Source organism: Myxine glutinosa, chromosome 10, assembly GCF_964187855.1.
Source record: "Myxine glutinosa chromosome 10, kmMyxGlut1.1, whole genome shotgun sequence".
In the NCBI taxonomy this organism is placed as follows: domain Eukaryota; kingdom Metazoa; phylum Chordata; class Myxini; order Myxiniformes; family Myxinidae; genus Myxine; species Myxine glutinosa.
Genome location: NC_136270.1, coordinates 13,921,853 through 13,949,114, shown reverse-complemented (window position 1 = coordinate 13,949,114; position 27,262 = coordinate 13,921,853). Strand labels below are relative to the sequence as shown.

Here is a 27,262-nt window from a genome sequence, read left to right as displayed (position 1 = left end):
CCACCAGGAATGACCCAATATCAAAATTAGAAATTTGAGTTAAATCCCAACTCCCCCACTTCCCACTTTCTGGGGTATAAATCGAGGGTAAAAAAAAAAATCGGTACATATTGCAGGTGTCCCCCAATGTTGATTGCATATACAAAGCTTCTTTTTAAAATTTCCAAAATGTGCCCCCAGTTGCATTGTTTGGTATTTGACTTTTTGACCCCGCCCTTTGGGTGGGGCCAAAAATGCTCGTGCCATGTGTTGATCATAACGACCAAGTTTGGTGAATTTCTGCCCAACCATTTAGGAGGAGATATCGTGACAGACAGACAGACAGACAGGTAGACGAAACCGATTACAATAAACCCGTTTTTTTTTTTTTCAAAAAGTGTGGGAATAATAAAATTATACAACTGAGCATCAATTTTCCACTAGTTTTTGTGAAACAGTAACATCCTGTCCAACACTGGCAAAATGACAGCAAGGAGTAGATCCACAAACACAAATGTGACATTAAAAGTGTTTTATGCTATCACATTTGTGTTTCCTTTACTTGGAAACAGTGAAAGCACGTGTACACCAGTTCCAAATACAAATATGTAAAATCGATCAACAAGTTTTTCACAGTTTTGCTATTTGATGTAATCATGCATATTAATCATTCTGCAAATGAATACATACCTCGAGCCAATGGACCACTGCCCAGACACTCCGTGGAGGCAGCCAAGGGTGCAGCTTTAAGTAACCTTTTCGATGTTGGCTCAGGCCCACCAGCTTTTTTGTTGATGAAAATCTCAGAGCTCGCCCTTTTAATCATCCCTGGGGTCCCTTTGGCTCCAAACTTGCTCTTCATGGTTCGTCCAGCTTCCCGGCCTGACCGATCTTCGGGATTGCTGCGACTGAGTGCCATTGACAATGATTCGATCCTCTTTTTAATCCCCTGACTCAGTGACAAGGACTCTTTGTGCAGAGTACGTCCATCGTTGTCTTCTTCAACCTCTTGCTCCTTTTTTATCCTGTCGTCTTTGGAGGCTCTGCGAAGAAAAGGCACTTTCTTCCCTACATTGTCTGTCTGTTCCTTCTTGGCCGCATCTACATTCAGCTTGGAGTCCTGCGATGGCGTTCTTTTAAACCTCGCTGATAGCCTGCGTGTTAAGGTCTTCTCTTTTTCTGGTCCTTGTGAAACCTCAGAAGCAAGCGATGTTGCTGATGATTTACGTGAAATCTTTCCCTCAACTGCTACGGTATCCAAATGGTTTTCCTTTAACTCTTTATCTCCAGCTTCATCCAGTATCATTTCTACTGGTGTACCTTGTTGCCTTGGTCTGTAAATTACCTCTTCCTTATCATGATTAAGACTTTGAATATGTTCCTCTGACCTCATCCTGCCTGTGATGCCAAGGTTACGGCTTAAGGAAGACTCCCGCTTCTTTTTAAATTTTGCTTCGAATATCTCCTCAGAGTCAATGTCTACAATGCGGAGGATTCGCTCTTCAGAAGGAGTACGATGTCGAAGTTTGGGCAGTGATGTTTTCCAATCCTTGACCTCACCAGGAAGAGATACTGTTCCACTTCCTCGACGGTAAGGTAAGTTTCGGCCTACTGCTGCTGGTGCACTAGCCTCTGAGCCAAGATCTGCGCTCCCAAGCGAATCAGTTTCCATGCTGGCACCCATTTCCCGTGACACACCAAAGTACCGCAGCTTGGCGTCTGAACGGTTCTGAATCCGAGAAACTGATGCCGATTTCCTAATGGTAGGAAACTCAGACATAGGTTTAGCTTGCAAGATGGTGGATGGTGGTTGTGCATTGTCTGGGGGAAGCGCTGTGTCGACAGATGGAACTTTTGGTACTAATTGCCTCTGCTGTTTTCTCTCAGCAGCTAAAGCTTTCCCTGGCTTTAACCCTTCTAGTGTGTTCTTGGTGTCACTCTGTGCCTTTTGTACTTTTAAATATCCATCATTTACCTCTTTTTCATTTTCACAGATACCTTCAGTAGCAACTGTTGTTCCAAAAGGTCGTTTCACCAAAAGCATCTCCTGAGGTCTCACTTCGGAAGGCAACTTTGTAGTTCCTGCCACCATACTTCTGCAAGGCCTCAACGGCTGAGAAGTGCCCTGCTTTGGTGTATCTTTCTCAACTCCAAGTTGGACAGCTTGTGAAATGCAAGGCTGTGATTTCTTGTTTTCAGTAAATGAAGAGGGAATTTTAACTGTTGTACTATCTGGTGTGCTGACTTGTTCTGATAACAAGATGGGGGTGACAGTTGGCTTTAGGAGAGCAGAGTTGTCTATGGAATGAGGAGTCACACTTTTTTTAGAATGCACTGCAGCATTTTCAGATGAGATATTTTTGCTTTGCGCAGGTGCTTCTTGAATCTTGGTTTCTGCTGCAGATTTACAATTTCCAGACACGACCTTCGCACCGCCCTTTAACTTCATTTCTGCACGAGAATTATTGTGTAGTACGGCATCCGCACGAGCTTCTTGCTTGATCAGGGGCTCTGCCAGCTCTCGGAGAGCTGCTGCAAGTGATGATGGCTCTTTCTTGTTATCTAAGTAGGATTGTTTGTTTGGAATTTCCAGTGGCACACCAGCCAAACGGCGATGCGATGGCACCTCTTCAGTGAATGATGAACTCTTTTGCATTCGTGATTTTGAGCGCAAGGATGGTTGATCAAGTGATCGTGATGTTTGCATGAGGCCTATCTTCCCAGGACCACTGCTTTCACAACCTGCATGAAGTTTCCTTGAAGCCTGCATCGCTGTGCGAGATCTACCAGAAGATGCAAACCCATTTTGATCTTCACCCCCAATTCCTAGATGTTCTAATAAAGGCCCACGTAGACCACTTAGCTTTTCAGCAGAGCTGGTGCGTAACAGCCGTTGTCTTACAAGGGCCAAGCGAAGGGAATGCTCATCACCACCACCTTCCCCAGCTGGCACCAGCTTCCGTCGTAAACCTTCATCAGAATGTGCTGCCGCTATGGATGCCGCACCTGGTGAGTCCAATGAAGCAGTGGACCGCAGCACTGCCTTTTCTCCTTCTATTGTGCCACGCTGTTCATCTGTCTCAGGGGGAAGAGCACTATCAGCTGAACTGCCTCGGCGTAGTTGACCTCTCCGCGTTTGCATTGACAAATCAGTATGTTGACGGGTGGCCATAGTAATGTCGTCATCAGATGATGAACATGGTGGTTCTGACTCGGCTGAGCATCCGCGAGGTGAAAGACGTTTCCGGTGTCCTCGACCTGATGCCAGTAAGCTTGATTCAACATTAAGCTCTCTTCCCATTGATTCATCACTGCCACATGACACCAGGTGTGTGGTATCTTGTTTGAATCCCTAAAATAAACAAGAGCTTCCTTAAAGTTTCATAGATTATAACTATTGTTGATGTTATTATTATTATTATATGTCATGTTTTCAGGTGGAAAACAGCCCACAAGCAGTCACAAACATGCTCATAGCTGAAAAATAACCATGGATGCTTGCTTGAAAAAATGCTTGCCAAAAGCCGCCTCCACTCAACAGCAGGAATTCAGAATTTGTTCATGGAACTGGCACACAATGGCCTAATATTTTAAAATATACTATAGGAGGGATTTTAAACATTTGTAAGTGGATACTCGCAGAAAGTTCAGTCAACTTAAGGCCTCCTCCAAAAATGGTGTACTCATTGTTGCAACACCCTGCCGAGAAGCAGCAGGATGACAGTTTATAGTTTGAATGGCAATCAGACCCAGACTATATCATGAAAGCATCTCCTGAGGAGATATCGTTTTTCAAACCGCGAGGCAGAGCGATTCTTCACCATCAAAGTTAGGCCACCACTTATGAGATGCAGTCAGCATACAAGGGACATTCAAATTTTTATATGAACAAGTTATTGTACTCATAGTAGTCCAATAAATGCCAATGTTATGTATTTTTTCAATTCTGCCCAGAGATAGTGGACAGATGGACAGAGGTTATGTTTTCACCCCTGTCTGTTTGTGTACAGGATATCTCAAAAAGTTGTGGACAGATTTGTATGAAATTTTGTGGACAGGTTGGATGTGTCACAAGGACGAATTGATTAGAATTTGGTGAAGATTCGAATTAGGATCCGGATCCAATAACTTTTAAAGTGATTCTTCACCATTGAATGACAAGGATAAAACGATATATAGCACGATATCTCAAAACGTTATTGACGGATTCGGACGAAACTTGGTGGACAGATTGTGTGTGTGACAACCAAATCTGGATACGATAATTTTTAATTTTTAAGTGATTCTTCACCATTAAGAGATAGAGCCAAAAACGATATGTGGCATGGTATATCAAAAAGTTGTCGGCGAGTTATGACAAAACTTTGTGGATGAGTTGGTTAGGTGACAAGAACAAGCCGATTCGACTTTTGTTGAGGTCCGGATCCAGATCTGGCCTACCAGTGGGATACAAAACGTAAACTGTTTAGCCTGGCGGAGTATTTGCTCTACCAAGTGCCTTATAGTTCAATATATAATTATATATAATTAGGAAAAGAAATTCCTATGAAGTGTATGTACAATAAATGAATGAATGCATCGTTTTAAGGCTATGTTTCCCCGCTAGAGCGGGGGTTAGCCTTGGGGCCCCATGACAATCATGGTTCCCTGTTTGAGGCAATGTTTTTATGGCCGGATGCCCTTCCTGATACCAACCCTTAGTCGCCTCTTACGATGCACAGGGATACGGTGTACCTATTCTAAGCCGGGATGCACACCGGAATCATTCATCCCAGCAAGCTGGTACTCAATTTGCCGACCTCGGAAGGATGGCAGGCTGAGTCAACCCCCCTGGCGTTAATTCAGCGATCGACCGGGATTCGAACCCAGGATCCTAGGATCCCAAGCCTGCGCCCTAACCGCTAAGCCAACACCAGGCATTACGAAGTGTATGTACAGTACTTATAAATGGGGAAAAATTTATTAAATTACCATTTCTCAGTCGACTATGATTATTGTCATTTGCAGAACATTTTGTACATATTATAACAATAATATTAATTTCAAATTGAAACAGCAAAATAGCAATGATACACAGATGTCAGTTAATTGACAGTTCCTTGAGTGAGCCAGCCTCTGAATGAAGGCGAGTGGCAAAAATCAGCAAATTCCATCCAGATCGTCTTTCATGGATATTCATATGAAATTAGGCGTATGCGTACTTGATTAACTTTAGAAGAAAAAACTTTTCAAATAAACGTTGACGAACCTCCTTCCTGAGACTGCCAACAATCTCCCGATGCTCCACCTCTTCTGAATGTTGGCCCGGTGGTGGAGTCGGAGTCTGAGGTTTGGGTGTGGAATCGGCCGTGCGCAGGCTGAGCGCCAATGCAGCCAAGTCGTCGGCATCATCGGAGTCGGAGCTGGAAGATGCACCTACAGGGTCTGCCAGACGTCGTGGTACTCCTAGAGACTGCTGACCCACCGGGGCTGATTTGAGCTGTGCCACGGAACGCATCACTAGCTTGGAGCCATGTGCAATGAGAGAACGCTGGAACAGGAAGAAAATAACATTTTCTCCAACAAGCAAGGCCTTTTGTAAAGGGCTCTCATCTTTAAAAACACCATAGCAATAGATTGAGATACTTTCATTCATTATGATTGGCTTATCATTCCATTTGCTCTTTTATAGTGTCACCCTTCCTTCCAGTATTTCAAGGTGGTTGATCTCCAACATCTCCCTTGCCAATTTTTTTTTTTTTTTTTTGGTATACAAGATCGAGGCTCGTGAAAGGGCTAACATTAATCACACAAAAAGTCAAACCGACACAAACCGACACATAAAACACAAAATAAGAGGAGCGGTAGACAAGATGGGGAGAGAGGGGGAAGGACACAACACAACATTTGAGAGCAGGGACATCGAGAGAACTGTGGGAAGGAGAGGGCTTCGGGGAGGTGGGAGAGGTATAAAACATATGGACACTGCAAGGACTTCCAGGAAAGAAGTTGGAATTTCGAAAAGGTGTATCTGGGGTGAATTAGCGAGGGTAGAAAAGATCAAGGTTTTGGATGGGGGAAGATAAGAGATGGTGGTGAACAGCTGTTTTAAAGACCTGGAGGGAGGAGTGGGATTGAAGGGAGTGGGGGGGGTTTGTTCCAGAGGCGGGAGAAAAGAGGAATGAAAGAGTGAAGGTGAGCAGAGAGCCTAGATTTTGGCAGTTTAACCATAAGAGGGTTGCTGGCAGATCTTGTGTGACCTGCAGGAATATTAGGGGGACAGAGCACAGAGAGCTGGGAGAGCAAGGCCAGAGAGGAGTCGGTTGGAGACAGAAAGACCACAAACCTGCCTGTGGTGAGTGAGTGAAAGGCCCTCGGAGTTAGCTTCATCGCAGGAGATTCCAATCATTCTGAAAGCTTTGGTTTCAACAGCGTGAAGTCGAGCTAGGTGTGAGGCAGGAGCACCGGCCCAGAGGGGGGAACAGTATTCCATTGAGCTGCGGATGAAAGCCTTGAATGTGGTGAGGAGCTCAGGTGTGCCATGGAAGGACTTGATCATGATCTGATCATGATCATGATCATGATCAATTCATGATCTTCACTCTTCTATTCTCTGTAACTTTGTCTGCAGCCTATTCTATATCTACCCCTTCCCCATGAACTCTCTTTTGTCATTGCCTTAACCTCCCATGACCCTGTGTCATTTAGTTCCTCCATTAGCTTTCATAACATCATTCAAAAAGGTCATTGCTGACTGATCCAACATTCTTCGACTGATCAGTATTCTTGCTGCATACTCTTTCTCCTGTATATTCCTCAGGAATGTCTACCTAATATATATCCCGCTCTGTCATAAATATAGCTGACACAAGCTTTGTGTATTTTCACATCGTGAAGATGTCATTTGCTGAAGAGTTGGTTATACCAATACTTGGTAATGATGTACAGCATCATTTTTCCAATTGCAGATGTCCATTAAATAAATCACCAAGCCTGCAATGTTCACAGGCGGCATTCCCGCAAGGTTTAAAGTCCATTCACTAGTAGTGATCCATCAGGGGTTAGCCTAGCACATGCTCGTCCACTCGGCCCTTGCACTGGCCCACATGGTCGAGACTTTGCAGTACAGGCAGCTGCCCATTCAGGAAGTTGAGAAAGTTCTCAAAGTATTTTGATGTGCAGAGGCACAACCATTTATCTCAGGTACTTCTCCAAATATTATTGGCTTCGTTTAGAAGCTTTGTGCACCATTTTAGGTAACAATCCTTACCGCACAAGCACGTTATGCTTTATGGCGCCCCGAACACCACCATTTCTAGGGGTTTCTGCGCATCCGCACCAAGCATTCTGGGGCGTATTACGTCATATCAAAAGTCGCGTATTGTCCAATACTAGTGCGTGCCCGTACGTGCGGGGAGGTAAGTACATGGACATATGTACGTTGACGTACATACCAAAAATAAGGCCTTACTGTCCGGAAGTTCGCATATCGCAGTTACGATTAATCGCAAATTAGTTTTAATGGCCAATTCTTCAATTAGCGCCAACATATTTTGCCATTTTGCAATTTCATCGCAAGGAAAAGCACAAAGAGAAGAGAACAACAAACACACACGTGGTTCCTTCGCTGTAGCTTGACCGTACGTGCAAAAAAAACAAATTAAAACTTTCATTGTTCCTTCGGTCTTCGCTCTCGTCCTTCTCCATTCCTTCGCTCTCATCCTTCGCTGTATAAGATAGTAAGATACTAGTGTTACATATTTATGTGAATGTATGTAAATTACCATGCAGGTCTTTGCTTCCGTGTGTAGTATATTAAGTTGTTGTGTAGTTGTTGTGGTTGGAGGGTCAGGAGCCCTTCTGAAAGAGTGGCAGGAAACGGAAGTGGCCGGAAGCGGAAGTGACGGGAAAGGGAGGAAAAAGACACGAGGGAAAGGAAGGTTTCTTCTTCCTCGCCCCGCGACGACGAGAAGGTGGAATCGACCTTACGCTGCGCGGAAAACGCGCCGTTGCGAAACGTCTGGCGAGAGGAGTTACCTGGGCGGTAAATACCTTTTGACACGTCCAGTCACCGTGAGTTCGTGCACGAAACCAAGCGTCCGGGACAGTTTGCCCCGTCTACAAAGACGCGTACGGGTCCGCACGTGGGGCCTCGCTCGCGTCAGAAGCCGCGCTGGGTTTTTGCCCATCTACAAGGACGCGTAAGGATCGCACTTGGGGCCTCGCGCACGTTGGACGCCGCGCTGGGTTTGCCCCGTGGCTTGGCAAGGAGGTGCGCTGCAGCCGCGGCCCCAGTCCGAGACGGCACGTTTAGAGCACGTCCGCCCGGGGCTCGTTCAACCGCCCGTGTGCGGAGAGGAGAGACATTGACCACGGAGGGAGTCAGGAGTGGGGCTCACGTGAGGAATGTATTAGTATAAGATGGCCATCTTAGAGTTTGTGTAGATGAGTTCACATGGTTGTAATATTGATTGTGCATTGTTGATGGTTGTGATTGCTCAGTGAATATATTATTGATTATTCCGGATCCTTGGTGTGGGGTTTCTTCTTGACCGGAATTCATATTGATTGCGTTACGAAAGCGTATAAACCAGATATCTTTCTGGCGGGGTCCCTCCCACGGTCCGGGGGTCACCAAGACCAGGTAGTTACCGGGAGGACCACGTAACAGAATTGGGGGCTCGTCCAAATTACGATTTGCGGTTTCGCAATTGGGTCTACGTCCGGGATCTAAAAGTGTATAAAATAATAAAGTAATAATATTTTTGGTAATTAAAATTTATTAATTAATTATTAATTGGTAATATTTTTTTTTGAGAAATTGGGGAAAGTCTTGGGGTGAAGGTTAACAGGTGTTAACGATAGGCACCATGGCGTTTGTGGCACAGAACTTTGGGGTAACCCCGAGTGAGGCACAGTTCCGAGCATTGCTAAAGGCGGATCTCTTGAAATTGGCCAAACATTTTAACTTGGACGTCCGAACTAATTTGAGGAAGGCAGAGTTGCAGGCCACGGTGATACAATCTATGGTGGGATTAGGAACATGGGACGAGTTAGCCTGGGAGTGGCTACCCGAAGAGCCAGAAGACGTGGAGCTCCGGAAACTGGAGTTGCAATTACGGAGCCAGGAACGGATCAAAGAAGAAGAAAGGAAAGCAGAAAAGGAAAGAGCAGAAGAAGAAAGGAAAGCAGAAAAGGAAAGAGCAGAAGAAGAAAGGAAAGCAGAAAAGGAAAGAGCAGAAGAAGAAAGGAAAGCAGAAAAGGAAAGAGCAGAAGAAGAAAGGAAAGCAGAGGAGAGGAGAGAAGAGAAGCAAGCAGAGGAAAGGAGAGTGGAACGAGAACTCCAGGAAAGGTTAAAAGAAGAAGAAAGGAAAGCAGAAGCGAGGAGGGAAGAGAAACAAGCAGAGGAAAGGAGAGTGGAAAGAGAACTCCAGGAAAGAAGAGAAAAGGAACAAGCAGAGGAAAGGAGAGCTGCAAGGGACCTCGAAGCAGAGGAGAGAAAAGCGGAAAGGGAATTAAAGGAACGTGACATGGAGCTTCAGCAAGAAATCAAAGTCAAGGAGCTGGAGTTAATGAGAGAACGGGGAGAGGCACCACCCTTGCTGACGGGGTCGACACCTAACCAGAAAACCTGGGATGTGGGCAGACATGTGAGGCTGGTTCCACCGTTCAGTGAAAAAGAAGTCGCGAAATTTTTTCCACACTTTGAGAAGGTGGCTCGACAATTAAACTGGCCGGAGGAGGCATGGACCATACTCGTGCAAAGTGTGCTGGTGGGGAAAGCTCAGGAAATTTATTCGGCGCTACCAATGGACCAATGTGCAGATTATGAGGTACTGAAGAAGCACATCCTCAAAGCCTATGAGTTGGTTCCGGAAGCTTACAGGCAAAAATTCAGGAATGCCAGGAAGAGGGAGAGTGAGACCCATGTGGAGTTTGCCAGAGTGAAAGAAAACATGTTTGATCGGTGGTGTGAGTCAAAAGGAGTCGGGAAAGACTTCGAAACATTGCGGGACTTGATCCTGGTGGAGGAATTCCAGCAGTGTGTCCACGAGGACATCAAAGTGTACCTGCAGGAAAAGAAGGTACCAAAGTTGTGGGACGCAGCCACCATGGCAGATGATTATGCCTTAACCCACCGAATAGGGGTCCACGAACCTAACTCCTCGCCTAGATCTCCGCAGGGGAGGTGGGGAACAGCAGGTGCGGAGAACGACCATACATGGCGGCGGCCTCGAGATGATTATGGGGACAACTATGATACCCCACCGGTTCGAAATCAGAGGGATGCGGGCCCAAGACAAACTTATAGTTCGGGGGGCCCGAGGCAGACCCCGAGTTTTTCCTCCGGGCCTACTTGCGCGTTTTGCAAAAAACCTGGACACTTGATGTCCAGTTGTTACCTCATGAAAAGGGACAACCCAGAGCGGAGTCCGACTATTACGACTCCGAATGCGATGGCTAGCGTAAGAAATCGCCATCAAGAGGGTTACCAACCATTTATTTCCGAGGGGTTTGTGTCACTGGATGGAGCCTCGACTAACCGGAGACCGGTTAGGATATTGAGAGACACAGGGGCCCATCAATCTTTAATGCTTGAAGGCATTTTGCCATGGTCCGAGGAGACGGCAACGGGGGATAGTGTTCGTTTACAGGGGATCGGGGGCGGTGTTAGTGCTCCCCTTCAGGTCATCCAGTTGGAGTCCGATTTGGTGTCAGGACCGGTCACCGTCGGTTTACAAGCCACGTTTCCTGTAGAGGGTGTATCTGTGGTTCTCGGGAATGATTTGGCCGGGGGTCAAGTTTATGGTAACCTGAGGGTTGATAAAGAGCCCAGCAGGAAAAATAACACCACACCAGCTCGGGATGGTGACAAAAGTGCCAAGTTATTTGTAGGGGGACTGAACTTCAAAACAGAGGAAGAAGTTCTGACCTCTGTCTTCAACAGATATGGGCCGCTGGTGGAAGTGCGGTTGGTAAGAGACTGGGAAACGCAACAGTCAAGAGGGTTCGGCTTTGTCACGTTTGCCAGCACAAAAGACGCCAGAGAGGCAGAGAAGAATTGGAATGGCAAGGATTTGGAGGGTCGGACCATAACAGTAGGGAAGGCATTTCGTAGGCGTCGAGAGGTCTACAGGAGAGGACAACTGGGCGGTAGTGTTGGTGGTGGCCGCAGTCAATATTATTATGGAGGCTCCCTGAGTTACGGCCGCTCCCGAAGGAAGAATTGGCAAAGTAGTGGCCGAGAAGAAGACCGGTATTCAGGGGACTACAGGGACCAGTGGTCCCACCCTAATTATTAGGGACGTTCTGAGAAGTTGAAGCACTGAAGGCGGCGGAGCCGCCGAGCCAAGATTCCTACACGAATTAACCGTGAACGCCGTTCCTAAAGGCGTCCATGTAGTGAACTTTCCTGCACGGACTAACCGTGAACTCCACGTTCCTCAAGGCGCCCATGTAGAGAACTTTCCTGCACGGACTAACCGTGAACTCCACGTTCCTCAAGGCGCCCATGTAGAGAACTTTCCTGCACGGACTAACCGTGAACTCCGCGTTCCTAAAGGCATCCATGTAGTGAATACTCGGCTTGGCCTCCCGGAAAAGTGCTATCGAGTGGCTTAACTGGCTTTATTTTTAAGTGATAACTGTGCCCGGGGGGAACTGATAATGTGGGGGGGGTTGAGTGATCTGGTTTGTTTCTCCAAATTGGCCGGCAAAGAAAGTTTTCGCTGGGTTCAAACTTTCTTTCTTGAAGGGGGGGAGTGTTACATATTTATGTGAATGTATGTAAATTACCATGCAGGTCTTTGCTTCCGTGTGTAGTATATTAAGTTGTTGTGTAGTTGTTGTGGTTGGAGGGTCAGGAGCCCTTCTGAAAGAGTGGCAGGAAACGGAAGTGGCCGGAAGCGGAAGTGACGGGAAAGGGAGGAAAAAGACACGAGGGAAAGGAAGGTTTCTTCTTCCTCGCCCCGCGACGACGAGAAGGTGGAATCGACCTTACGCTGCGCGGAAAACGCGCCGTTGCGAAACGTCTGGCGAGAGGAGTTACCTGGGCGGTAAATACCTTTTGACACGTCCAGTCACCGTGAGTTCGTGCACGAAACCAAGCGTCCGGGACAGTTTGCCCCGTCTACAAAGACGCGTACGGGTCCGCACGTGGGGCCTCGCTCGCGTCAGAAGCCGCGCTGGGTTTTTGCCCATCTACAAGGACGCGTAAGGATCGCACTTGGGGCCTCGCGCACGTTGGACGCCGCGCTGGGTTTGCCCCGTGGCTTGGCAAGGAGGTGCGCTGCAGCCGCGGCCCCAGTCCGAGACGGCACGTTTAGAGCACGTCCGCCCGGGGCTCGTTCAACCGCCCGTGTGCGGAGAGGAGAGACATTGACCACGGAGGGAGTCAGGAGTGGGGCTCACGTGAGGAATGTATTAGTATAAGATGGCCATCTTAGAGTTTGTGTAGATGAGTTCACATGGTTGTAATATTGATTGTGCATTGTTGATGGTTGTGATTGCTCAGTGAATATATTATTGATTATTCCGGATCCTTGGTGTGGGGTTTCTTCTTGACCGGAATTCATATTGATTGCGTTACGAAAGCGTATAAACCAGATATCTTTCTGGCGGGGTCCCTCCCACGGTCCGGGGGTCACCAAGACCAGGTAGTTACCGGGAGGACCACGTAACACTAGTAAGATACAATCGAGACAGTAAGTCGTCACTATCCCTAAGTCCGGAATTTAAGTCCTCACTGTCCGGAAGTTCGCATATCGCAGTTACGATTAATCGCAAATTAGTTTTAATGGCCAATTATTCAATTTTTCAAACCGCGAGGCAGAAACAACAAACACACGTGGTTCCTTCGCTGTAGCTTGACCGTATGTGCAAAGAAAAATTAAAACTTTCATCGTTCCTTCGGTCTTCGCTCTCGTCCTTCGCCGTTCCTTCGCTCTCGTCCTTCGCTGTTCCTTCGTTCACGTACAAAACATATTTGTTTGCTAAATAAATGGCCATAACCTGGTAACCACTTGTCCGATTAATAGCAAACCTTGAAAAGGCACATCCTCAGGTCCCCAGCAATATACCTGGCAAGTTTCACTTAGATCGGACCAGTGGTTGTCGAGAAACAGCCGTCACAGACATACACACAGACAGACACACAGACACACAGAGATTGCTTGCATTATAGAGAGACTAGTGCGTGCCCGTACATGCGGGGAGGTATGTACGTGGACATACGTACGTTAACATACGTACCAAAAATAAGGCTTCACTGTCCGGAAGTTCGCATATCGCAGTTACGATTAATTGCAAATTAGTTTTAATGGCCAATTCTTCAATTAGCGCCAACATATTTTGCCATTTTGCAATTTCATCGCAAGGAAAAGCACAAAGAGAAGAGAACAACAAACACACACGCGGTTCCTTCGCTGTAGCTTGACCATACGTGCAAAAAAAAAATTAAAACTTTCATCGTTCCTTCGGTCTTCGCTCTCGTCCTTCGCTGTTCCTTCATTCACATACAAAACGTATGTGTTTGCTAAATAAATCGCCATAACTTGGTAACCACTTGTCTGATTAATAGCAAACCTTGAAAAGGCACATCCTCAGGTCCCCATCAATATACCTGGCAAGTTTCACTTAGATCGGACCAGTGGTTGTTGAGAAACAGCGGTCACAGACATACACACAGACAGACACACAGTCACACAGAGATTGCTTGCATTATAGAGAGACTAGTGCGTGCCCGTACGTGCGGGGAGGTAAGTACGTGGACATACGTACGTTGACGTACGTACCAAAAATAAGGCCTCACTGTCCGGAAGTTCGCATATCGCAGTTACGATTAATTGCAAATTAGTTTTAATGGCCAATTCTTCAATTAGCGCCAACATATTTTGCCATTTTGCAATTTCATCGCAAGGAAAAGCACAAAGAGAAGGGAACAACAAACACACACGCGGTTCCTTCGCTGTAGTTTGACCATACGTGCAAAAAAAAAATTAAACCTTTCATCGTTCCTTCGGTCTTCGCTCTCGTCCTTCGCCGTTCCTTCGCTCTCGTCCTTCGCTGTTCCTTTGTTCACGTGCGTGGCCGTACGTGCAAACAAAAAACGTATGTGTTTGCTAAATAAGTGGCCATAACTTGGTAACCACTTGTCCGATTAATATCAAACCGTGAAAAGGCACATCCTCAGGTCCCCAGCAATATACCTGGCAAGTATCAAAATGCCTCGTGTTCAGTGTCGTCTGCCAAGCGAGCAGCTCGTTCTTCATCCGTTTCGTCTGCACGACGCCTTGTCACACGTCCAGTGTTGTCTGCCAAGCGAGCAGCTCGTTCTTCATCCGTTTCAGCTGCACGACGCCTTGTCACGCGCGTAGCGTCGCGTGTCAGGCGAGCAGCTCGTGCTTCATCAGATTCCATTGCGCGTGCACGACGCGCAGTTTCGTTCCTTCGCTCTCGTAAACGACGAATGGATTGGGGCATTGTGTTTAACTACAATCAATCTATAATATAGACTAAGTATATAGACAGTAAGTATAAGATAGATAAGATAGATAAGATAGCATAAGATATATAAGATAGTAAGATAGTAGTAAGATACAATCGAGACAGTAAGTCGTCACTATCCCTAAGTCCGGAATTTAAGTCCTCGCTGTCCGGAAGTTCGCATATCGCAGTTACGATTAATCGCAAATTAGTTTTAATGGCCAATTATTCAATTTTTCAAACCACGAGGCAGAAACAACAAACACACACGGTTCCTTCGCTGTAGCTTGACCGTACGTGCAAAGAAAAATTAAAACTTTCATCGTTCCTTCGGTCTTCGCTCTCGTCCTTCGCCGTTCCTTCGCTCTCGTCCTTCACTGTTCCCTCGTTCACGTACCAAACGTATGTGTTTGCTAAATAAATGGCCATAACTTGGTAACCACTTGTCCGATTAATAGCAAACCTTGAAAAGGCACATCCTCAGCTCCCCAGCAATATACCTGGCAAGTTTCACTTAGATCGGACCAGTGGTTGTCGAGAAACAGCGGTCACAGACATACACACAGACAGACACACAGACACACAGAGATTGCTTGCATTATAGAGAGATGACTACAAAATTAAAAACGTGTTCTTCATGTTTTGAGACAAAATATCCTCAAAAACATGCACGTCTGCACACTGGACAATAAACTACTGGTTTTGTGTCCAAACTCTAGGTTCATGGAAAAGTGAGTTGACAGAGAGCAATGTACTGACAGTGGCACTGATGTGGCACAATGTACTAATGTACTGACAGTGGTACTGCTGTGGCACTGATGTGGCACAATGTACTGATGTACTGACAGTAGTACTGCTGTGGCACTGATGTGGCACAATGTTCTGATGTACTGACAGTGGCAGCACAGATTGGCCCGGTGGCGGAGTAGGAGTCTGTACTGACACTGACAATGTACTGACAATCAAGGGATGAATGAACAGGAAGAGAGAAAAGGAGAGGGGAAAGAGAGAGAGAGAGAGACTTTGACTTTTGAAGCTCTTTTATTATAAAGGTAAGAAAACCACACAAGTCATGCAAATAATAAAGTCACTACAATTCCAAACATGTGCAGCCGAACAACAACAATAAAAACACCAAACACTAAAATAAAAAATTTAACAAACCATTATCAAGTTTACAAAACCCACCCTTTACACACCATTTTTCCACAAAGGTTTGTAAATCATCTTTCATTTGGCAAAAAGAAAATTCCAAGTGCAACCTTGCCATGACCAGAGCCTTAAACACAATTACCACATCACATAAAATATCAGCATTTGCCAGGAGCTTTGCTTTTCTTGTCTTGTAGATTGCTAATTTTGCAATAGAAATTAAGAAATTAGCAAGAGCAGTCTCAGAGCGTTTTTTGTAACTAAGTGGTATTCCAAAAATAAAAACCCGTGTAGAAAAAGAAAAGGTCATGCGATTTAAAAAAGTTGATAAAAAACCAAAGAAGGGAGAGTCTTGCACAATCTACGTAAGCATGGAAAAGGTCTTCAGAAATCATACAAAAAGGGCATTCCACTGAATTATCCTCATTAAAACGATGTAATAAAACATTGGAGGGCAACACCATATGAGCGAGTCTCCAAGCAATATCATCAGTTCTTTTAACAATCGGTGAAATATACATTGCAGACCATTGCGGATGGGAGGGAGACCCAGAAGGCAGTTTCTCTTTCCATCGAGCCCCAAAAGAAACCGGCTGTAACGAGGGAAACCGGATTGAAATACACAAACGATACAGTCTGTTTTTATCCTTGCTGGAAAGTGGCGATGAGGATAACAAGATAGATGTTGTGGCGCTATCAGCCGGTAGGCTAGAGCTAGCACAGATCTGTGGTGGTGTATGGTGGTCACCAATGTTGGTGGTTGAGCTCAGGCCCAAGTGCCTAAAAACACACAGGATTTCCTGTAGGACCTTGGCGACGCTCCTCAAAGATCTGATACCAGTTCTTACTTGAAGATGTCCTGCGGAGAACCAACTGTTCCTGTTACAGTCACGAAAGTCCCGAGTCGTTTTCACGCCAGCACTCAAAAAACGTTGCACAAAAGCACGTGAGTGAGGAATAGCAGGAAAACGGGCATTGTAGAAAAAGGGTTCCCAGAGAAACCTTTCACTGTTGTATGTCTCCATTTGCCGAGTTACCGAAATGGACCGCCAGATGTGCAAGACATCTTGGTAAAAGTCAGGGAGCAGCGAAGCGACATGTTGCAGCTCCATGAAAAAGAGTTCACAATTGTAGCCAAGCATGCCGGCTTGTTTTAATATACAGTTTGCAGTAGATTTCCAGGGCAAGGCCTCCAGAAATATAAAACGACGAGCTGAAGAGACTCGGAAGGCCATCACCCGACAAAGAATGTCCATAAGTCCGTGACCCCCTTCCGCCAGTGGAAGGCAAATAGTCTCTGGCTTTAGCCAGTGTTTGCCATCCCAAAAGAAGTCAAGTAAGCATTTTTGGATTGACGACACTAACGTTGCAGGTGGCTGCAAGGCAATCATTTTATGCAATAAGAGAGGGGCCACCAGGTTGTTAATGACCAGGGCACGACCTCGAAAAGACAAGGTCGACAAAATTCCTCTCCATCTGTTTAATTTATTGCTAATTTTGTGGAGCAAACCATCCCAATTCCTTTTGACAAAACCAGAGGTTCCAAGATAAACACCGAGGTATTTCACACCTTCTTTTCCCCATGTCAAATTCATAGGGAGAATTGGAAGGGCAGAAGGTGGCGTACCGCCGACCCAAACTGCTTGGCATTTCGACCAATTAATTTGCGTTGTACATGCTTGAGAGTAGACCCGTAGGCACTCAAATAGCAGAGCAATGTCATTATTGCTGCGAACAGCAACACATACATCATCAGCATAGGCCGAAATGATAACAGGCTTTTCTGATGGAGTCACTGAAAAGCCCATAAGAGAAGATCATAAACGAATCAAAAGGAGCTCAATGCAAAGAGAGTACAAGATTCCAGATAAGGGACAACCTTGCCGAATTCCCCTCCCAATCCGCAAAGGTGAACAGAGACCATCATTGATTTTGATCAAGCTAAAAATGTGATTATACAATAAGGATACATAAGAAATAAAAGATGCCCCAAAACCAAATTGCTTTAAAATGTGAAACAAATACTCATGATTAACAGAGTCAAAAGCCTTTTCTTGGTCAATAAAAAAGAGATTGGTATGTTGTTGTTGAAATGCACACACATCCCACAGGTCTCGCACCAAAAAAATGTTATCGTGCATAGATCTGTGCATAACACAGTACGATTGATCCTGATGTATATCTGTGCTTAAAACAGTCTTTACACGGTTAGCAAGCGCTTTGGCAAAAATCTTGTAATCTGTGCAGAGAAGAGAAATTTGGCGCCAGTTCTGTATCAATTGCAGATCGTTTTTCTTAGGGATAAGGCAAACAACTGCACGTCGACAACTAAGGGGTAACAATCCCTCACGCAGACTGTATAAAAACACTGAGTGCAAAGCAGGACCAAGCATGTCCCAAAAAGTGTTATAAAATTCAGCTGGTAGCCCATCAAAACCAGGAGCCTTATGATCAGCGAGGTCATCTAGCGCAGTTTTAAGGTCACCGAGAGTAATGTTCTCATCCAAGACATGCCGCTGATGCTCATCTATCTGCAGTAAATTGGTCGTAATATTCTGCATTGCAGGCACATCATTAGGCTTAAAGGAAAACGCATTCTCAAAATAAGACCGAACAAAATGAACAATCTCCGTATTATCACTAAGAATATGCCCATCACTAGCCCGAAGACTAAGCATTTGCTGGCTCGCCTTGGTCATCTTCTCAAACTCAAAGAAATCTTTACAACATGTGTCTGAGGACAGAAAACCATTGACTCTCAGCCTGACTAAGGCACCGATACCATTTTCTCGAATTAATTCCTTAAGCAGAGTTTGTTTTTCAAAGAGGAGTTGACACCGTTTTTCATCACTAAGGACCTCAGCACTTTCCTGCAATTGTAGAATTTCTTGTTCCAACAGTACATAATTGTTTACTTTGAGAGCAATTGGTTTTGTATTGCTCACAGAAAACAAGGATCTGCGCTTTAGCATAGTCCCACCACTGACAGAGATTTAGGAAACGATGTTGGAAATACACAACCTTGTCCCAAAAAACCACAAAATATGATTTAAAGAAAGGATCGCTCAGAAGGGAGGTGTTAAAAGACCAATACAAGGTGCGGCATTTGAAACGAGGAAAAGAAAAGCACAGTTTTACCAAAGAATGATCAGGGAAACCAGAAGGGACAATAGCCATATACAGTCACGTGAAAAAGTAAGTACACCCCATGTAACGTTTTGACTTTTTCAACATATTTCAACATACAGCTATTTGATTCTCATTTCAACAATATTGATAGATAAAAGTGATATAATATAACAAATATCATGAAACATTTACATTTTGTAGTCCATTGTATAATTTAAATAAACATAAATGCAAATTTTGCATGTGGAAAAAGTAAGTACACCCCTACATTTATCACTACTTCAAATACATAAAATTTGAATCAGGTGCACCAGCTCAGGTGCAAATGATTAGAACATCATTAGAGAGGATCTTGGAGGAACCTGTCTTATTTAAACCTCAGACATTTAGTTTGGTTTGCTCTTTGTTGTTGAAGTGTGCGGCGTCACCATGCCTAGATCAAAAGAGCTCTCTGAGGCCTTCAGAAAGAAGTTTATAGATGCCTACGAGTCTGGGAAGGGATTTAAAAAGATCTCCAAACATTTTGAAATCAATCATTCGACTGTCCGGAAGATCATCTACAAGTGGAGAAGATTCCAAAGAACTACCAACTTGTTCAGGCCAGGCCGCCCCAGCAAGTTCAGCCCGAGAGCAGATCGCAAGATGCTGAAAGAAGTCTCGAAGAACCCCAGAATGTCATCATGGGACCTACAGGTAGCTCTTGCCACTGTTGATGTCAAAGTGCACGAGTCTACCATTAGAAAGAGGCTGCACAAATTTGATCTACATGGGAGGTGTGCCAGGAGGAAACCTTTGCCGTCCAGAAAGAACATCAGGGCAAGACTAAAGTTTGCCAATGAACACCTAGGCAAAGACCAGCACTTCTGGAACAATGTGCTCTGGACAGATGAGTCAAAGGTAGAGCTATTTGGCCACAGTAGCAGAAGACATGTTTGGCGAAAACTAAAGACAGCATTTGACCACAAGAACCTGATACCAACTGTAAAGCATGGTGGTGGAAATATTATGGTTTGGGGCAGCTTTGCTGCATCAGGGCCTGGGCAGCTCACCATCATAGAATCCACTATGAATTCTTCATTGTACCAGAGGGTGCTTGAGGATAATGTGAGGCCATCTGTCGGAAAGTTGAAGCTCAACCGAAGGTGGACCTTGCAACATGACAATGAGCCTAAACATACCAGTAAATCCACCAAGGAATGGCTGAAAAGAAAGAAATGGAGGGTTCTGGAATGGCCAAGTCAAAGCCTGGATCTAAATCCCATCGAGATGTTGTGGGGGGATTTGAAACGAGCTGTGCATGCAAGAAACCCCTCAAACATCGCATAGCTGAAAGAATTCTGCATGGAGGAGTGGGCAAAAATTTCTCCCAGTCGATGTCAGAGACTGGTAGACAGTTATAAGAAACGCCTACTTGAGGTTGTTTCTGCCAAAGCGGGCAATACCACCTATTAGAGCCAAGGGTGTACTTATATTTTCCACATGAGAAATTTGCATTTATGTTTATTTAAATTATACAATGGACTACAAAATGTAAATGTTTCATGATATTTGTTATATCATATCACCTTTATCTATCAATATTGTTGAAATGAAGATCAAATAGCTGTATGTTGAAATATGTTGAAAAAGTCAAAACTTTACATGGGGTGTACTTACTTTTTCACGTGACTGTATGTCACAAGATTGATAGCAGAGTTAGGAATATAAAATTTATCAAGACGAGCAAGTGAAAGATGATTTAGTAAAACCCGACACCAGATAAATTGCTGCAGGTTTGGGTGTTGTTGCCGCCATACATCGTTGAGGTCATGCCGCGAAATTATACTGGAAAGAGGCCTACTTGAAGCTGGATGTGGCTCTGCACTGTTCCTATCTAAAGTTGGGTTTAAAGTACAGTTAAAGTCACACCCTAAGCACAACAACGTATCAGAAGAGAGGTGTCTCAGGAAATTAAAGGACTGATTTTAAAAAGTTCCTCTATCTGTACTATCGCTTGGAGCAAAGACGTTAACAAACATAAATCGTTGCTGATTGTATTCAAACTCTACAGAGGCTGGATAGCCTGGTACAATTTCCTTAAAGATAGGGGGGGAGACAGACAAACGTGTACTGACAAAAAAAGCAATACCCGCACTCACAGAATCTGTATTACTAAAAAACCAAGTGCCAATCAGCTGTTGCTGCCAATCAGCCATGCAGTCTGCAGTGGCACGAGTTTCTTGCAATAAAAGTACATCAATCTTTTCCCTCCTGGCTAATTGCACAGTCTGGGACCTACGCAGCTGACTGTGCCCACCATTAATGTTCAAACTTGCTATGTTCATAAAAACATAGGCAGCAACACAGCCATTACAGGTTTAATTCTGTCCTTGCTGTGACAAGGTACCTCTGAAGTCTTTTCAGTGATTTATCAGAAATATGAAGGGCCGCAGATTGTTGTACAACTTCCTGAGCCCCAATAATGAAGGCGTGAGTGTCAACGAAGAAATCTCAAATTTTCACGCGCCTTTTACGGTAAATTTTTTGTAGGAAATCCATGATTTCAGCAGGAGGGACAGAGTCTCCAGAGACATGCTCCAATGAGAAGTCGGCCTCACCATCACTCAGTGAGGCAACGGAAGAACCCCCATCAGTCACAATCATTGCATTGAGAGTCCATTGCTGAAGCAACGGGCTCATCAACGCGACAATCTGAGACTTCAGCACTATCACCCTCCTGACCATGAGCTTGACAAGGCTCAGCTGCCTCAATGGAGGATTCGATCACAGACACATCATTAGTTCCTACACACTCACCACTCCCCACAGAGGGAGGGTGGCACAATCACCACAAGCTTCAGGAAGGGACACACATGGAGGCTCAACTTCACATGGAGGTTTACCCTCAGAACACCGGAGCGACTCAGGTGCTGTCTGGCCAACACATAAATTTTCAGCATTTATCACATTACCCTCAAAAGATTCTCAAGGCAGAGGAGGTTGAGGATTTTCCTCAACTGGAGGCAACTGCTGAGGAGGAAGATGTGCTCCATCGTCACCTTCACTAACCACTTGAGCGTAGGTTGGAGAACCGGCCAAGACCTTATTTTCCGGCCCGTTGAGGTCGCTAGAAGGTGGGAGGGTTATTTTCCTGGTTCTCTGTTTGTCTACAATGGGGTTTGTGTCAGCACCATCCATACTGTTTACATCATCGACAACGATCTCAGTAGAGCCTTGCTGTTCATCACCATTCAGGCTAGTGACTCTATCCGTGGACCTTTTCGGGCACGAGTCTTTTAAATGACCATATTGACCACACTCAAAACAAACTAGAGACTCTGTGGAGACAAAGACCCGATAAGTGTGACCTTCGACCTTGAAGGGCAATACCGCATTTAAAGAGGTTACACCACGCGGTGAGATCATATAAACAAAACGACGAAAGGACATGACGTGTTTTAAACGGTTATTTCCCCCTCATATAGGAACCATAGTAACTGAAGAGACGACAGAACCAAGTTTGTTTAGTTCAGTAACCAGGTCTTTGTTCTTAAGGAACGGAGGAGCGTTCGAGAGAGAAACCCGACCTGTCGGCGTGTCAAGTGGACAAACCTGAACAAACACGTCGGGAGCAAAGAATAGCCCGTGCTCGACTATTTGAGCAACCATGGGCACTGTGGAAACAAAGATTACCACACGTTTATTCATGCGGGAAGCCACTTTTACATTATCCAAACCGATTAACTCTCCGACGGCAAGGATAATGGCCTCGACGTCGATTCCCGACGGAGGTGAACAAACTAACCCATGCTTCCGGGTTAGCGCTTCAAGAGACGTGTAACGAGAGCTATCCGCCATCGTTTCCACGTTTAAACAAAGGATAAATGTATAAAGGGTTAATGAAGCCAAAAAGCTCCAATAAACAAACAAAAAATAAAAATAATTACGAAAAAAGAAACGGAAGAAAGTATTATGATTTGTAACACGAAGCGAAAAAAACCGAAGAGGGAACCGCCCTAAGAGGGAACCCTTACCGGTCTCACCACGTGTGCTCCCTCACTCTCACTCTCAAGAGGGGGGAAGGGATGATAACGTGGAAGGGGGATACACAAAAGATGGCACAAAGGTGAGAAGAGGAAAGGGGAGGGTAAAGATACAAACCATGAGCACGGAGCTACAATGCCAAAACACGAGCAGACGCCATGACACCCGCACCCAATGCACCGACAGCCGACAGGTGTAGAGAGAGACAGAGAGACAGAGAGACAAAGAGAGAGAGACAGAGAGAGAGAGAGCGATAGGAAGAAAGAGAAAGAGAAGCAAGAAAAAGCGAGAGAGAAAAAAGAGAAAGAGAGAAAAAAAAGAGAGAACACAGAAACAGAAACCTGCAAGAGATTTGGGTTAGGTAAGCTTAATGGCGATTTTTAAAAATCACAGATAAGGATGGGGGTTAACATGAGAGTGTGGTGCACTGCCAGCTTGAAGCCCTAGAGCAGCGGTCGGGAACCTATGGCTCGTGAGCCATATATGGCTCTTCCGGTGACGGCATATGGCTCCCAGACAATTTTGAGTTGAAAAAAAAAAAAAAAAAACAGTTTGGAACTGATTTTAAAATACTTGTGATATTTCTTAATAATACTGTGTCATTTTAAAGTAAACAGAAATTAGTTTTGAAGATAAATTTCACGGGTCACGGGTCACCCGTGGGTCGGGTCGGGAACCAATGGCTCGCGAGCATGTCCACGTCATTGTAAAGGTGAAGAAATCAATTTTATCAGATAGCCAACTAGTTTATCCGCTTCAACCCTTGTAACGGAAAAGATGGCGAAAAGAAAAAAAGACGATGATTACCGTGCATTCCAGGCTGCGTGGACAGAGGAATTTGCATTTGGTGAGAGAGCAGGATCTGCGGTATGTCTAATATGCAATGATAAAATTGCATCGATGAAACGGTCAAATATAAAGCGGCACTTCGATATGCACCATGCTTCATTTGCATCGAAATATCCAGCGGGGGACAGCAGGAAAAGGGCATGCGAGGAGCTACAGCGGAGAGTGCAGACGAGTCAGCAGCAACTACGTGTGTGGACCAAGCAAGGTGACGGGAATTCCGCTAGCTTTGCGGGTGCTTTGGCAATAGTAAGGAATGGAAAGCCATTCACAGATGGCGAGTATGCCAAAACATTCATGCTTGATGTGGCCAATGAACTGTTTGATGACTTCCCAAATAAAGACAAGATAATCAAACGAATAAAAGACATGCCCCTGTCAGCAAGAACTGTGCACGATCGTAGCATCATGATGGCAAATCAAGTCGAGGAAACACAAATTAAGGACATAAACGCCGGGACATACTTTTCTCTCGCGTTAGATGAGTCAACAGACGTTAGCCATCTATCTCAGTGCAGTATAATTGCCAGGTATGCTGCAGGTGACACACTGCGTGAGGAAAGCTTGGCTGTTTTGCCAATGAAAGGGACAACAAGAGGAGAGGATTTATTCACGTCTTTCATGGAGTTTGCTAACGAAAAAAAACTACCGATGGATAAACTTATTTCTGTCTGTACTGATGGTGCACCCTGTATGTTGGGGAAGAACAAAGGATTTGTAGCGCTTCTCCGTGAACATGAAAAGAGAGCCATCCTAAGTTTTCATTGCATCCTGCACCAGGAGGCGCTTTGCGCTCAGACGTGTGGCCAGGAGCTTGGTGAGGTGATGTCGCTGGTCATTCGAGTGGTCAACTTTATTGTTGCCCGAGCTTTAAATGATCGCCAGTTTAAAGCTCTGTTAGAAGAAGTTGGGAATCATTATCCCGGTCTGCTTTTACACAGCAACGTGCGTTGGTTGTCAAGGGGGAAGGTGCTCAGCCGTTTTGCAGCTTGCCTGAGTGAAATCCGGACTTTTCTTGAAATGAAAGGCGTCAAGCATCCTGAGCTAGACAACACTGACTGGCTCCTGCAGTTTCACTATCTCGTGGACATAACTGGCCATCTGAACCAGCTCAATGTGAAAATGCAAGGTATTGGAAATACAATCTCATCCCTTCAACAAGCAGTGTTTGCATTTGAAAGCAAGCTGGAAGTCTTTCTCAGGGACATTGAAACAGGTCGTCTTCTGCACTTTGAAAGACTGCAACAATTTAGAGATGCATGCTTAGCAAGTGACTCCACTCAACATCTGGATCTCCAGCAGCTAGCTGGCTTTACGTCCAATCTCCTGCAGTCATTCAAAGCACGTTTTGGAGAATTTCGTGCGCGCACTGGTCTTTTCAAGTTCATCACTCATCCACATGAGTGTGCAGTGGACAAAATCGACCTGACATGCATCCCCGGGGTCTCTATCGGAGACTTTGAGCTGGAAGTTGCTGACCTGAAGGCATCAGACATGTGGATGAGTAAGTTCAAGTCACTTAATGGAGAGTTGGAAAGTCTTGCGCAACAGCGACCAGAGCTGGCGAGGGAACACAAGTGGACAGAAATGAAAAATCTTCAACCTGAAGACCAGCTGATTCTTAAAACTTGGAACGAGCTTCCTGTGACATACCACACAATGCAGCGTGTGAGTATTGCCGTATTGACCATGTTTGGCTCTACATATGCATGTGAGCAGTCATTCTCGCATATGAGGAACATTAAGACCAACCTACGCTCACGTTTAACTGATGGAAGCCTCAACGCCTGCATGAAGCTCAACCTCACCACGTATGAACCAGACTACAAGGCCATCAGCAAAACCATGCAGCACCAGAAGTCGCATTAAAAGTAAGACATATTTAATTTATTATACGTTAAAAATACTATATGGCTCTCAATGAAATATATTTAGAAATATTTGGCTTTTATGGCTCTCCCAGTCAAAAAGGTTCCTGACCCCTGCCCTAGAGGGAAGAAATTGAACAGCCTCAGGAAGACAATTCTACAAAGCGGAGAAAAGAAGAATAAAAAGCGAAGGTGTGCAGTAAGCCTGGACTTTGAGAGTTTAAGCAGGAGGAGGTTACTGGAAGAGTTATTGCACCTTGGAGGAGCTGGGGAGGGTCGGAGGTCTGAGAGAGCAGAGGGAGAAGGACTGAGCACGAGACCGTGTGCTTTCCCAAAAGTAACACTGTGCAACTACAACTTAAACCACAAACTTCAGATGCTGCAACAACTGCAAGAAAGAATGATGTCATATGTCATGGCTGCTTATAGGAGCAAACATACATGGCAAATGTAAGATACTTAAAATAAAAACCATTGTACACCAGGTGACATACTCTTTATATTTTAGTTTGGTAAATAGAATGTCCAAGCACGTCATACGGTCATTTGGTGGAACTAAAATAAGCAGGCCAAGGGTGAAACTTCACTGTCCTGTTTCATTGATGTGGTTTAGCGGTTTTGTGAGAATTGTACCATGCTAAAAACCCTGCCTTAATGAATTATCCCTTTATTGTGAATTTAATAGAAGGAAATGTAAATTTGATGATGCAGATGTCCATGTGAAGTGCCATTATAAGTTGTAATTGTGGCTCTCACAAGGGGGTGCAAGGTTTTTTTCGCTTTTTGTTTTTGTATACAAGATCGAGGCTCGTGTAAGAGCTAACATCAATCACAAGAAACAATAACGAACGGCCACACAAAACATACAAAAAAGGGAGCAGGAGACAAGATGGGGAGAGAGAGGGAAGCACACAAGTACAACAGCAGAGAACAGGGACAACGGAAGATCCGTGGGAGGGAGAGGGCTTTGGGGAGGAGGCATGGGAAGGGGGGGAGGGGTGGGAAAGTATAAAACACATGGACACTGCTGGAACTTCCAGGAAATAAAAAAAAAGTCGGTATTTCAAAAAAAAAGTGGATTTGGGGTGAATTAACAAGGGGTAGAAGAGATCAAGGTTTTGGATGGGGGAAGATAAAAGATGGTGGTGATCAGCTGTTTTAAAGACCTGGAGGGAGGAGTGGGATTGAAGAGAGTGAGGGAGTTTGTTCCAGAGGTGGGAGTAAAGAGGAATGAAGGAGTGAAGGTGAGCAGAGAGTGTTGATTTTGGCAATTTCACCATAAGAGGGTGACTGGCAGATCTTGTGTGACCTGTAGGACTATTAGGGGGACAGAGCACAGACAGAGCTGGGGGAGCTAGGCCGGAGAGGAGTCGGTAGAAGACAGAAAGACCACCAACCTGCCTGCGGTGAGTGTATCTGGTCCTCGGAGTTAGCTTCATCGCGGGAGATTCCAATGGTTCTGAAAGCTTTGGTTTCAACAGCGTGAAGACGAGCTAGGTGTGAGGCAGGAGTTTTGGGTTTGCCCAAGATGGGATAAAGCAACTTTTTCTTAACCTCAACAACTGTCAATAATTTTACAGAAATTAAACATAAGACATTTATATCTTCTTCAAAGCTTAAGACTTTTACTTTTTTGCAATTGCAGTGATTGTTAAAATAAAATTACAAAGTCCACCTTGGATGCCATTGCATCTTGGGCAAACTTTCGCTAATAAGTGTAATATGGCAACGTCACAGGAAAGTGGGGATGAAATTGGTATCCAAGTTTCTCAATCACCATGTTAACCACCAGGAACCTAATT

The 27,262-nt window shown here is 45.0% G+C and overlaps 1 protein-coding gene across 1 annotated transcript in view; it reads right to left on the bottom strand.

The window, feature by feature from the left end:
- LOC137416499 (striated muscle-specific serine/threonine-protein kinase) overlaps window positions 1-27,262 on the bottom strand; it is a 248,988-nt gene that overhangs the window by 53,725 nt on the left and 168,001 nt on the right. The window contains exons 24-25 of the mRNA XM_078785165.1: window positions 5,228-5,509; window positions 670-3,331 (exon numbers count right to left, since the gene is read on the bottom strand). Coding sequence (XP_078641291.1) covers window positions 670-3,331; window positions 5,228-5,509 — 2,944 coding nt within the window. The remainder of the gene's footprint in view (window positions 1-669; window positions 3,332-5,227; window positions 5,510-27,262) is intronic.